The sequence below is a fragment of the Salvelinus fontinalis genome, unplaced genomic scaffold (assembly GCF_029448725.1).
Source record: "Salvelinus fontinalis isolate EN_2023a unplaced genomic scaffold, ASM2944872v1 scaffold_1941, whole genome shotgun sequence".
In the NCBI taxonomy this organism is placed as follows: domain Eukaryota; kingdom Metazoa; phylum Chordata; class Actinopteri; order Salmoniformes; family Salmonidae; genus Salvelinus; species Salvelinus fontinalis.
The window spans coordinates 11410-24051 of record NW_026602150.1 but is presented as its reverse complement, the minus strand read 5'-3'; the positions used below and the strand labels follow the sequence as shown (position 1 = coordinate 24051).

Here is a 12642-nt window from a genome sequence, read left to right as displayed (position 1 = left end):
CAGAAGCTGCAGGGCGGATTCTGCAGGGCGGATGCTGCAGGGCGGATGCTGCAGGGCGGATGCTGCAGGGCGGATGCTGCAGGGCGGATGCTGCAGGGCGGATGCTGCAGGGCGGATGCTGCAGGGCAGATGCTGCAACAATGATCTGCTGGAGAATGTCTCTCAGCATTGCCTCTGCCTTGTTGCTGTTGAGTTGGAGGAAGTTGTTCTGCATCCAAGAATTGCCTTCTTCCAGACAGTTGGACAATGTTGACAGAGCAGATGTTGTATAAGGCATTGTTTTAATGCACACCTGTATGTTGTCTGCGTTGCAGTGGAAATGGACACTGCTGTCTGAAGAGCTGGCCAAGTGGGGGCATGTAGAGCAGGAAGAGGATAGGTCCTAACACCTACCATTGCAAGCTATGATGGACTCCTCTGATCTTGCCTCACTGAGGGTGACGTACTGCTTGCGGTTAGAAAGGAGGAGTTAAACCAGTTTAGGGCAGACCCACAGATGGTAGTGTGCTGTCTGAGGGGCTGCACTAGAATGGTTTGATCTACTGTGTCAAAAGCAGCACTGAGGTCCAGAAGAACCAAGATGGTGGAGGATCCTGTATCTGCAGCAATGAGCAGGTCATTTACAACCTTCACCAGGGCTATCTCAGTACTGTGCATGGGCCTAAAGCCAGACTGGAGAGCTTCATAAAGATGGTTAGCACTGAGGTGTGACTGAAGCTGAGTTGCCAGTATGTTCTCCATTGCTTTAGATAAAAATGTGAGGTTGGAAATAGACCTGTAGTTTGAGAGAAGGTCTCGGTCAAGGGATGGTTTCTTGAGCAAGGGGGTGATGACAGTGATGTTGAACAGTGACGGCACCTGCCCAGTATGGAGAGAATTGCTGAACAATTTGAGAGCAGCTGAGTATGTTTTGAACAGTGATGTTACATTAGGGTCGTGGGGGCCACTGGTAGTCTTCATTTTATTAGAGGATTTCTACCACAGCAGAAGGTGAGACCAGAGCTAAATCACTTAGAGGGGGGGCAGATATGGGTGGTGGGTTAGGAGCCAGAGTGGGGTTGAGGTTGGAGAATACAATGTTCTTTCGAATGGTGTTGATTTTAGCCTTGAAGAACTCAGCAAATCGGTTGCATTGTTCGGTACTTTCTGAAAAAGTGAAAGAGAAAACAGTTCCATTTTTTGAGATTGGGAAACCACCCAGCAGCATAACCTGATCAAGTGACAGTTCTCTAGTCTAGTTAATTATGTGGTGCAATGATACTGACGTGATAATTTGACCATATAGAGAACTTAATAAAAGATTGTTTCTTTGTTTGGGTTTCAGTTTTTATTCCGATCTCTCTACCTGTGCTGTTGTGTGCAGATAAACCAGCAAAGAAATCGAATAGACTTCTGAAACTGATTTCCAGAAATCTGCAATTACATGGAATACCGGCCTAAATGTATGTTTTGTTTGGATTGACATGACACAATTTGTGCATGCTTTGTCTCTGTGTATTCAGGAAGAGGAGGCAGAAGAGGAGGAATACCTAGGAGAGGAGGATGAGGGAAATGGTAGCAGGGAGAGCAGAGAGAAGGGCCACACAAATGGAGAGTGTGATGGGGACGAGTTAGAGGACCTGCCCAGCTACCGGGGCAGGATGGCCGGGGGCCGATGGAGGGGACCCATCTCCCGTAAGGCCAGCCAGACCAGCGTGTACCTGCAGGAGTGGGACATCCCCTACGAGCAGCTGGAGCTGGGGGAGCTCATTGGCAAAGTGAATGACTACAGCTTTACATAGTGTTAAATATACAGTACCAGTCAAAATTTTGGACATCTACTCATTCAAAGGTTTTTCTTTAATTTGACTATTTTCTACATTGTAGAATAATAGTGACGACATCAAAACTATGGAATCATGTAGAAACTCAAAAAGTGTTGAAGGTCAGTAAATTTGGAAAATTTCAAGAACTTTTAACGTTTCTTCAAGTGCAGTTGCAAAAACCATCAAGCGCTATGATGAAACTGGCTCTCATGAGGACCACCACAGGAAAGGAAGACCCAGAGTTACCTCTCCTGCTGAGGATGAGTTCAATAGAGTTACCAACCTCAGAAATTTCAGCCCAAATAAATGCCTCACAGACTGTTCAGAGGAGATTGTGTGAATCAGGCCTTCATGGTCGAATTGTGCAAAGAAACCACTACTAAAGGACACCAATAATAAGAACAGACTTGCTTGCGTCAAGAAACATGAGCATTGGACATTGGAGCGGTGGAAATCTGTCCTTTGGTCTGGAGTCCAAATTTGATATTTTTGGTTCCAACCGCCGTGTCTTTGTGAGACGCAGTGTAGTTGAATGGATGATCTCCGCATGTGTAGTTCCCACTGTGAAGCATGGAGGAGATGTAATGGTCTGGTGGTGCTTTGCTGGTGACACTGTCAGTGATTTATTTAGAATTCAAGGTACACTTAACCAGCATGGCTACCAGCAATATGCCATCCCATCTGGTTTGGGATTAGTGGGACTATCATCTGTTTTTCAACATGACAATGACCCAACACACCTCCAGGCTGTATAAGGGCTATTTGACCAAGAAGGAGAGTGATTGAGTGCCGCATCAGATGACCTAGCCTCCACAATCACCCCGACCTTAACCGAATTGAGACGGTTTGGGATGAGTTGGACCGCAGAGTGAAGGAAAAGCAGCCAACAAGTGCTCAGCATATGTGGGAACTCCTTAAAGACTGTCGGAAAAGCATTCCAGGTTAAGAGTGTGCAAAGCTGTCATCAAGGCAAAGGGTGGCTACTTAGAAGAATCTAAAATCTAAAATATATTTTGGTTTGTTTCAACACTTTTTTTGGTTACTACATGATTTGTAATTATTTAGTTTTGATGTCGTCACTTTTTATTATACAATGTAGAAAATAATAAAAATAAAGAAAAACCATGGAATGAGTAGGTGTGTCCAAACTTTTGACTGGTACTGTACACTCAGTGGTTAGTTTATTAGGTACACCACCTCGTTGATGAGGTTGACGGTTCCCTCCTACAGACAGTGAGTCACGTGGCCATGGCTTGCTATATATTGCAGGCAGGCAGGCATCGAGTGTATCTACCCAGAGGTGGGGTAGTAGCAGTGGTGGAAAAAGTACCCAATTGTCATACTTGAGTAAAAGTAAAGATACCTTAAAAAAAAAATTACTCAAGTAAAAGTGAAAGTCACCCAGTAAAAAGTCTAGTAAAAGTCTAAAAGTATTTGGTTTAAAATGTACTTAAGTATCAAAAGTAAATGTAATAGTTAAAATATACTTAAGTACCAAAAGTACAAGTTTAAATAATTTAAAATTCCTTATATTAAGCAAACCAGACAGCACAATTTTCTGTTTTTTTTTAATTTACGGATAGCCAGGGGCACACTTCAACACTCAGACATCATTTACAAACAAAGCATTTGTGTTTAGTGAGTCTGCCAAATCAGAGGCAGTAGAGATGACCAGGGACGTTCTCTTGATAAGTCTGTGAATTAGACAATTTCCTGTCCTGCTAAGCAACTAGTACTTTTTGGAGTCAGGGAAAATGTAAAAAGTACATTCTTTTCATTAGGAATTAGTGAAGTAAATGTTGTAAAAAATATAAGTAGTAAAGTACAGATATCCCAAAAAACGACATAAGTACCTTACACCACTGGGTAGTAGGGCTCATATTCAAGTGAATTGGTATCTGCATGTCTCCTTTAAAAGAAAGGCCAATGGATTAGAGTTCCTTGAAGAGGAAGATTAAAAAATAGGCTTCAGGGTAGCTAATAACACAAGTGCCCATACTGTACCTCCCTATTCCAGGGCCGTTGGGGGAAGGTGCATAAGGGGCGCTGGCATGGAGAGGTGGCCATCCGGCTGCTAGAGATAGATGGTAATAATCAGGACCACCTGAAGCTGTTTAAGAAGGAGGTGATGAACTACAGGCAGACCCGCCACGAGAATGTGGTCCTCTTCATGGGGGCCTGCATGGCCCCGCCACACCTCGCCATCATCACCAGGTTAGGGGGAGGGAAGGGGGAAAGGCAGGTGGGGTTGGTAAGGGAGCTGAGCAGGGAAAAGCTGGAACCCTTGAATCAATCTATGAAAAGTATTAAATGTGTCTTGGTTTAACAAATGAGGAAACCAGGAAAGGCTTTGTTTAGAGAAATGAGATGATCCAGTTATCACTCCCTTTCCCCCCTGACATTTCCTCTTGTTTTCTCTCAGTTTCTGCAAAGGTCGGACACTATTCTCTGTTGTAAGAGATGCCAAGAACACACTAGACATCAACAAGACAAGGCAGATTGCTCAGGAAATTGTTAAGGTGTGGTATTACTCAACTTCTCTTTAATTGTAAGTACATTGTAAGCAGCCTAGTCTTCCTTTCACTGAAAGTAACAAAACTCTGACCTCTTCCTCAGTGTATGGGCTACCTTCATGCTAAAGGAATCGTTCACAAGGACCTGAAGTCCAAGAATGTGTTCTATGACACAAACAAAGTGGTAATCACAGACTTTGGTCTTTTTGGAATGTCTGGAGTGGTACAAGAGTACCACAAGAGGTAAGCAAAAAAACACTTTGTAAAAAGTTGAACACTCTGAGAAGCATACTTCTATACCTTTTGAGTCCAGATGAAAGATCAAAGTGTATGTTTCTCCATTTGTGGGTATCTGTTTATGTGTCTGGGTCTGTGTGTGTGTGTCCAGGCGAGAGAACGAACTAAGGCTCCCTCATGGCTGGATCTACTACCTGGCCCCTGAGATTGTTCGCAGGATGGGTACTGGGAACCATGAGGACCGCCTGCCTTTCTCCAACGCTGCAGACGTCTACGCCTTTGGGTGCACACCATTTCCGGCCGTCTTATATCCTGCCATATATAATAATACTGCATTTACTTAAATATAGGACATCTGAATGCTTTTAGAAAATTTAGCTCAGAACAAACATTGGATTTTTGGGGGATACATACATAAATCGGTTGAAATGTGGCTCCCCATGAAATGAATGTGTGTATGCTGTTTGTATACAGGGTTAAGACTGAGGGGCTAACCATACAGTATATTTCACCCCCAGCACCATTTGGTACGAGCTGCAGGCCCGTGGCTGGCCACTCACCAACCAGCCGGCAGAGGCCACCATCTGGCAGGTGGGCAGCGGAGAGGGAATCAAGAAGGTCCTGGCAAAGGTCAGCCTGGGCAAGGAGGTCACGGTAAGGTCAAAGGTCAAAGAGCAGTTTGTGACAGTGTGATGTCCTCTGGGAAGCTTAGTGTACTGTATATGTATAAAACAAACAATATTATTCTCAGTGTGCGAGTGATATCATTAAAACAGACTGACATCGTACTACATGTCATCCAAATAGAGGTCTCGAGTACGGAGCGAGAGATTCAGTGATGAGATTTCCGCTGCTTGCTTAGAAATCAATATTTCCATCTTCATCACCTGAGTTCTCTCATCATTCATTTGGTCAGCGACTTCAATGAGTTCTGCTGATTTGTCATCCAACTTTGACATTATGTTCATTAACTGATCGTCTTTGGTCTGCAGCGTTTTGAGTAGAACCGTGTTATTTTGAGTAACGTTCAACATAACTGCATGCATGTTATCAAGTTGAGCGCTCCTGTTTGTAGATAACTCTTCAGATTTATCTAGTTTGGCGTGGACATCATCGTATTTAGTTTTGGCTAAATTGAGTTGTTCCAGTAGCATTTGATTTTGTTCCTGTAGAAAACGATTTGTTGAAGAGCTTGTGCTTGTTCATCGTCATACGTTTTTGCAATTTTATTTAATTGTTCAGTTTTCAAGCGCAGCTCCATAGCTAGCAGAATTTTTCAATTTTCTGCATTTGTCATTGGTTTCCCAGTTCTCTCCACCTCCTCCATGTCTACCATCACCTGCTCGTGCTTCAGCTGTGCACTGCGGTATTGGACAGATGCCAATCTCGGGTGGCAAGACATCAGGGCTAGACTGGAGAGAACCTTTACGAGGCCTGCGCCTGAGGGTTGATTTTGGAAAGTGTTGTTGTTTGCTTTTCCACTAAGGGCATAATTAGTGTTGGTATCGCTGCTGAGGTCAGAGATCAATACATTTGCGGGTGGAGGTTCACTAATTAGCGGGCGGGTGGGGATTACCCCCTCTGATTGCTTGCACATTATTAGAACATTTTTGAAAGGAAAAATGTTTTTCCTAATTTTCCTAAATTTGTTTTTGGAATATATTGGGAGCTGCAAAGACGATTTTAATCTATTTATTGACGTTAATGAGCTATCAGTACTGGACAGTACTGTGGAAGTTGGACGTGAATGAATTTGCAAAAGCAAATTGAATTAATCAATGATCATGATTAATCATACCTGGATAGGCTATCTGGGAATTAAACCTTAAATTAACCTGGGAAGTTGGTTCATCTAGGTTACTATTGCAAAGCTTAAAGTGTCTCATTTAACAGAAGAACCTAGAAAGGTATGTTTGACAATTTAAATAAATAAATTGAATGAGACAATAATACCCAAGCAATTGAGATTGCTGGATTATCATAAAGGTAATGTTAGGTACATTTACAACTATGGTACACTTTCCCCTCAGGCCAAAGCCATATGGGATTCCCGCTGGAGGCGGGACTGATTGATTATTCTTTGCAGAAGCAAATTTTACTGATTTATCAAATTTAATGAAAAATCAAACCTGTATAGGCTATCTGGGAATTAAACTTTAAATTAACCTGGGAAGTTGGTTCATCTAGGTTACTATTGCAAAGCTTAAAGTTTTCTCATTTAATTGGAAGAACCTAGAAAGGTATGTCCGACAATTTAAATAAATAAATTGAATGAGACCCAAGCAATTGAGATTGCTGGATTATTTAAACGTGATCCACGTTTGGATTTCGCCACCTCTTTTAAGGGATGTACTTGCGGTTCTTTACCACCAGGATGCGAAATGCTGAAATCAAACGGAAGTACAAAGGGCGGGACTTCCGTCGCGCGAGGCGGAGGAATTTAAACAGCACACAGAAATTGAAAAAAAAAATCCCTCTATGTTAGTTTGCATCTCGTGGATTTCCCCCCTCGTGCTTGCTTACCCTATGTTGTTCAGAAATATCACGCACAAAATGGTTCCTCTCACCATGGAGAGAGTAGGTTTACTAGTGACGTCTCACATTAAACCCTTCGGCATACTTTGCTAGCGTTATGTTGACCGGAGCGACACGGTACATAAATACAACTATGCCTGTAGTCAGTCCACACGGGTTTAGTGTGGTAGGCCGACCAATTACTCCGGCTCGGTCACCGAACAAATATCTTCTAATTTCTGAGGGGGCGCTAGAGAGCGTGCTATGGAGTAGACGTGCATTGCTAGAGCTCCGCTCAATTTTGAAACAAATTAATATTTATCTTAACCTCTCACAACCTATAACTTCAAACAAATATGACAAAGGGAAAAGGCAACAAAAAAGGGGGCGCTAAACAAGATAATTGGAATGAGATAGACAACGAACCAATTTCAACGTCGCCGACCCACGAGGAGCTAGCTGAAGAGGCTAGCTTCCAAGAGTTCCCCACCGATCCTACTCAAAGTGACATACTGGCTGCCATAAACGCACTAAGCAAGAAGGTGGACACAAGGTTGGCTGATATCTCAAAGAGTATTGGGACTTTGGCCGAAACTGTGAAGGCAACTAAGGGAAGGGTGCACGAGGTTGAGCAGACGACAATCGATCACGAGGCCAGGCTACAGGACATAGAGAAACAGTGCGCAACGTTCAAAAATGACAACAAAACCCTGAATGCCCGACTGGAAATGCTCGAGTCGCATTCAAGACGCCAGAACATCCGAATATGTGGGATCCAGGAGGACACTGAGAAAGGGAAACCCACTGAATTTGTCTCGGAGCTGATACCGGCATTGCTGGGGAGTGAACACTTCAAAACGGCCATCCTGATCGACCGCGCACACAGAGCACAGGCAACGAAGCCGGCCAAGGGCGGGCCACCGAGGCCATTCATTGTAAGGCTGCACTATCCCCACACCAGGGATCTCATCCTCAGGCTGGCTAGTCAAAAGTTCCCCCTTAACTACAACGGAGCCAGGGTGTCTTTCTACCCAGATCTTACCTTGGAGGTGAGGAACCAACGGAAAGAGTATGATGAGGTACGCAACAAATGCAGGGCGGCCAACATCCGATATGGATTCCTCTTCCCAGCCCGGTTTAAGGTGACAGTCGAGGGATCAACACGTATGTTTGACAACGCAAAAGAGGCCGATCTGTTCTTGACAAGCAAGCTCCCCGGCTGAGGATACAGAACGGCTGTGCCAGCAGGCTAAATGGCCAAATACAGGCCAGGAATGTGTGTGAATTGAATTTCCGGCCTATGTCTTTTCGATCAGAAGATCAGAAATTGGGACTTATATGATAGGTGAGATGTTGTGGCTAATATAGCATTGTTTGGCATGTCATGTTTTAGCGCCACTCACCCCCTAACGTGAGAGTTAAGTTAAGTGTTATTTAATATTAGTTTATATGCGGAGCATCTATAGACGACGAGTTAGTTCAAGCTTTATGTCTAGACACCCTAACGTTTGTGTGTTAGCCAAGGAGTGCTTCGTTTGGGGAAGTCACTCAGTAAAGGGACGGGAGGGGGGATGGGGTCTGTGTTTTATGTTCACGTTTATTAGTACAGGTGGCATGACAAGCTCCCGCACGGCGGGACGTTTTTCTTCTGGGTTTTGTATGACAGCAGCAATTTGCTTTAAAATAAGAAATGCCACATAGTGACCGAGCACAGAGTAGACCAGGTGGAATAAAGATAGTCAGCTGGAACTGTAATGGATTAGGGCATGTCGTGAAACGAGCTAAGTTTTTTTCTCATCTTAAATCACTGGGTGCTGACATAGTGCTTCTTCAAGAAACTCATATTAAACGCTCGGCGCCGGCCAAGCTACGAGTCGGCTGGATCGGTCAGATATACCAGTCTAACTTTGATGCAAAAGCGAGAGGGGTAGCAATCCTGATAAGGAAAAACATTCCTTTTGTTTACTCCACCTCGATTTCAGATCCTAATGGTCGGTATATTATTGTGGCTGGTACACTGAATTCAAAACCAATAACCTTGGTCAATTTATATGGACCCAACTTCGATGATCCATTATTTTTTCAAAGGGTATTTAAGGCCATACCAAATATCTCGGATACAAGTGTTATTGTTGGAGGTGACTTTAACTGTACGTTAGATCCTCTTTTAGATAAACAGCTATCAAGGTCACTTCAACAATCAAATGCCAGTGTCTGTCTAAATACATTGATGACAAACCTTAACATTGTCGATATTTGGAGACTGACGCACCCAACAGACAGGGATTATTCTTTCTTTTCATCAGTTCATAAATCATATTCCAGAATTGACTATTTTTTGTTGGACTCCAAACTAATTTCAGCAGCTGAGTCGGTTACCTATCACCCCATTCTAATTACGGACCACTCTCCTCTGTCCATGGTGCTGAAACTCGACAATATGTCGACAGATCGGCGACCGTGGCGCTTAGACGGATACCTGTTGAAAGATGAGGCTTTTTGTCAGTATTTGAAGGAGCAGATTGCCTTTTTCCTCAGTACTAACGACACGGGGGATGTTGATGACTCCACCCTTTGGGAATCTCTAAAGGCTGTGATTAGAGGTTACATTATTTCTTATACATCAGAGAGGAAGAAACGTGCCAATACTAGGCTGAGAGAAATTGAAAGAGAGTTAGGGGAACAGGAGAACGTTTTTAGGACAAATTCCTCGTATACAGTCCTTGAGAAGATCACAAAGTTAAAGTATGAATACAATACCATCCTTTCGAAACGGGTGGGCTCTTTACTTGCTAGAACGCAACAAAGTTATTTTTAACTGGGGGACAAACCACATAAATTATTAGCAAGACAGCTAAGGCATGTACAAGCATCTAGAGCTATTCACAAAATAAAAGACAAGAAGGGTAAAATAGTAACAGATCCGCAGGACATTAATAAATGCTTTGCACAGTTCTACTCAGAGCTATACCAATCAAAATGCGATGCTACTGATCCACAAACTATGGAACGCTTTCTCGCTGAATGTGAACTTCCTAAACTAGACAGGGGGGCAGCTGCCGCACTCGATGCAGGGATAACCTTAGATGAAATTAACACAGCGATAGCACAATTTCCAAACAGCAAGGCCCCTGGGCCCGATGGATATGTAATAGAATTCTATAAGAAGTACTGCGCTAGTCTATCTCCACTTATGCTGCGAATGTTTCAACAAGCCAAAGAAAATACCAAACTCCCGCAAACACTGTATGAGGCTACAATAGCCCTGATCTTGAAAAAAGATAGAGATTCCATGGAGATGTCGTCGTATCGCCCCGTGTCGTTAGTCCCCATAGAAAACAAGGTGTTGACAAAGATATTGGCAAACTGATTGAAAAAATATATTTCCGATATCATACACCCTGACCAGACAGGTTTTATCCCGGGCCGACATATATACTACAATTTGAGACGCCTTTTCAACGTAATGTATCATGATCATAAAGTTGAGGCAGTGGTAATAGCTCTTGATGCAGAGAAGGCGTTTGATCAGATTGAGTGGAAGTATATGATGTCGGTTCTGGAGCATTTCGGATTTGGAAAGTAATTTATTAATTGGAGAAGAATTATTTATGCACACCCAATGGCGTCCGTGGTGACCAATCAGGAAATGTCGCAGTCATTCCGCCTGTTCAAGGGGTGCCGACAGGGGTGCCCTATTTCGCCTGCTCTCTTCGCTATAGCCATGGAACCCCTTGCTACTCGCATTCGGGCATGTGCCGATATAGCTTCTGTTAAAATAAAAGACACACAGCACAAAATTTCCCTATATGCAGACGATGTTCTTTTGTTTTTGTCCAAGCCTAAAACTTCTATTCCACCATTACTTAACTTGATAAACACATTCGGCTCCTTCTCTGGCTACAAGATAAACTGGCAAAAAAGTGAGTTGATGCCAATATCACGGCCTGTGGATATGCAATTTCTGCAATCTACCCCGTTTAGAACAGTGAGGGACAAGTTCACAAGCCTTGGCATTGTAGTGACAAGAGACCTTGACCAGCTATTGAAAGTGAATTGGGACATGAAAATATATCAGCTTAAACAAAATATAGATTTCTGGAAAACTCTGCCTATTTCCTTGGTTGGTCGTATAAACGCTATTAAAATGGTTGTCCTACCCAGGTTTCTTTACCTCTTCCAATGTCTACCCAATTTCATACCACAAAGCTATTTTAAGAAACTGGATTCAATAGTAACTCCATTTTTATGGGATAACAAGGCAGCCAGAATTTCAAAGAAGCATTTATGCAAGTACAAGATAGAGGGGGGCTTTGGCCTTCCTCACTTCAAACTGTATTATTGGGCTGCTAATCTGAACATTGTGTCTTTCTGGAGGGAAAGTTTACCTGCGATGAGACAGAAGGATATGCCTTCATGGCTTTTGATCGAGCAGGCCTCCTGTCAACGTTCCTCACTCCCTGCACTTGTTAATAGCCCATCATATGTGAAAAAAGCCACTTATGACTCCAATCCAGTCATTTGTCATACGCTTAGGATCTGGAAACAGATGAGGTATTTTCTTAACATACCCACTGTTTACATAGACACCCCGATTAGCCTGAATCATGCTTTCCACCCTGCATTGGATGATGTGGTGTTTTCACAGTGGAGGGAGAAGGGGCTCACAACAATTGGTAATTTATACATAGATGGTCAGTTAGCTTCATTCCAACAATTACAGGCAAAGTTCAACATGCCAACAACACATTTTTTCAGATACCTCCAAATCAGGAATTTCTTAAGGACACATATCCCACAGTATGGCATGAAGCCAAATAGTCCTACATTAGATAGCTTGATCCTTGTCAAACCCCATTCAAAAGGGTCGGTCTCTAGACTGTATGATGTGCTACAGGCCCACATAGAGGTATCCACAGACACCATTAAAAGGGCTTGGGAACAAGAACTTGGTTCAGAAATCTCAGATGAGGACTGGATAGAAGCTCTCAGGAATATAAACCACAGTTCAGTGAATGCCAGACACAACCATGTACAGTTTAAGGTGATACACAGGTTACACTACTCAAAAGTAAAACTGCATAAAATATTCCCGGACACCTCACCACTGTGTGAGAGGTGCAAGCAGGAGGAGGGGACGTTGACCCACTTATTCTGGACATGCCCTAAATTACATGCTTACTGGGCTCTCATTTTTGATTACTTATCTAAGGCCTTTGATAGAGTTCTAGCCCCAGACCCATTGATCGCTCTGTTTGGTACAGTTGATGGGAATAACCAGGAGGGGAAAGCTGTCTCTCTTTGTACTCTATTAGCCAAAAGGCTCATATTGCAATTTTGGAAATTGGAGACTGTACCTACCTTTGAAATGTGGTTACGGGATTTAGGGAATGTAATCCATATGGAAAAGATTCGATACAACACCTCCAATAGAAGTCCATTGTTTTACAAAATATGGCAGCCGATACTGGATAAATGGTCTAGTCCCGCTTCATAACTGGGCTGACAATCTGCTGCTACTCTGTGCTGTACTCCACTCAATATTTATTTTTGGCTGAACTACACTGCTTGTA

The 12642-nt window shown here is 43.1% G+C and overlaps 1 protein-coding gene across 1 annotated transcript; it reads left to right on the top strand.

Annotated features, from left to right (window-relative positions):
- The first annotated feature begins 241 nt into the window (after positions 1 to 241).
- Positions 242 to 5248, top strand: LOC129850346 (kinase suppressor of Ras 1-like). Its single transcript, XM_055916793.1, has 6 exons — positions 242 to 1757; positions 3823 to 4019; positions 4228 to 4324; positions 4422 to 4561; positions 4707 to 4838; positions 5074 to 5248. Exons 1-6 carry the CDS (start codon positions 1464 to 1466, stop codon positions 5246 to 5248), a joined length of 1035 nt encoding a protein of 344 aa, XP_055772768.1. The 5' UTR covers positions 242 to 1463.
- Positions 5249 to 12642: the final 7394 nt, after the last annotated feature.

What these genes read in the sequence shown, in the direction of transcription:
- LOC129850346 (XM_055916793.1), top strand. Translation starts at nt 1,464, where the DNA reads ATGACACAATTTGTGCATGCTTTGTCTCTGTGTATTCAGGAAGAGGAG. An exon ending in TTGCTCAGGAAATTGTTAAG is followed by an intron (nt 4,325 to 4,421) that starts GTGTGGTATTAC and finishes CCTCTTCCTCAG; the next exon opens with TGTATGGGCTACCTTCATGC. An exon ending in GCAGACGTCTACGCCTTTGG is followed by an intron (nt 4,839 to 5,073) that starts GTGCACACCATT and finishes TTTCACCCCCAG; the next exon opens with CACCATTTGGTACGAGCTGC.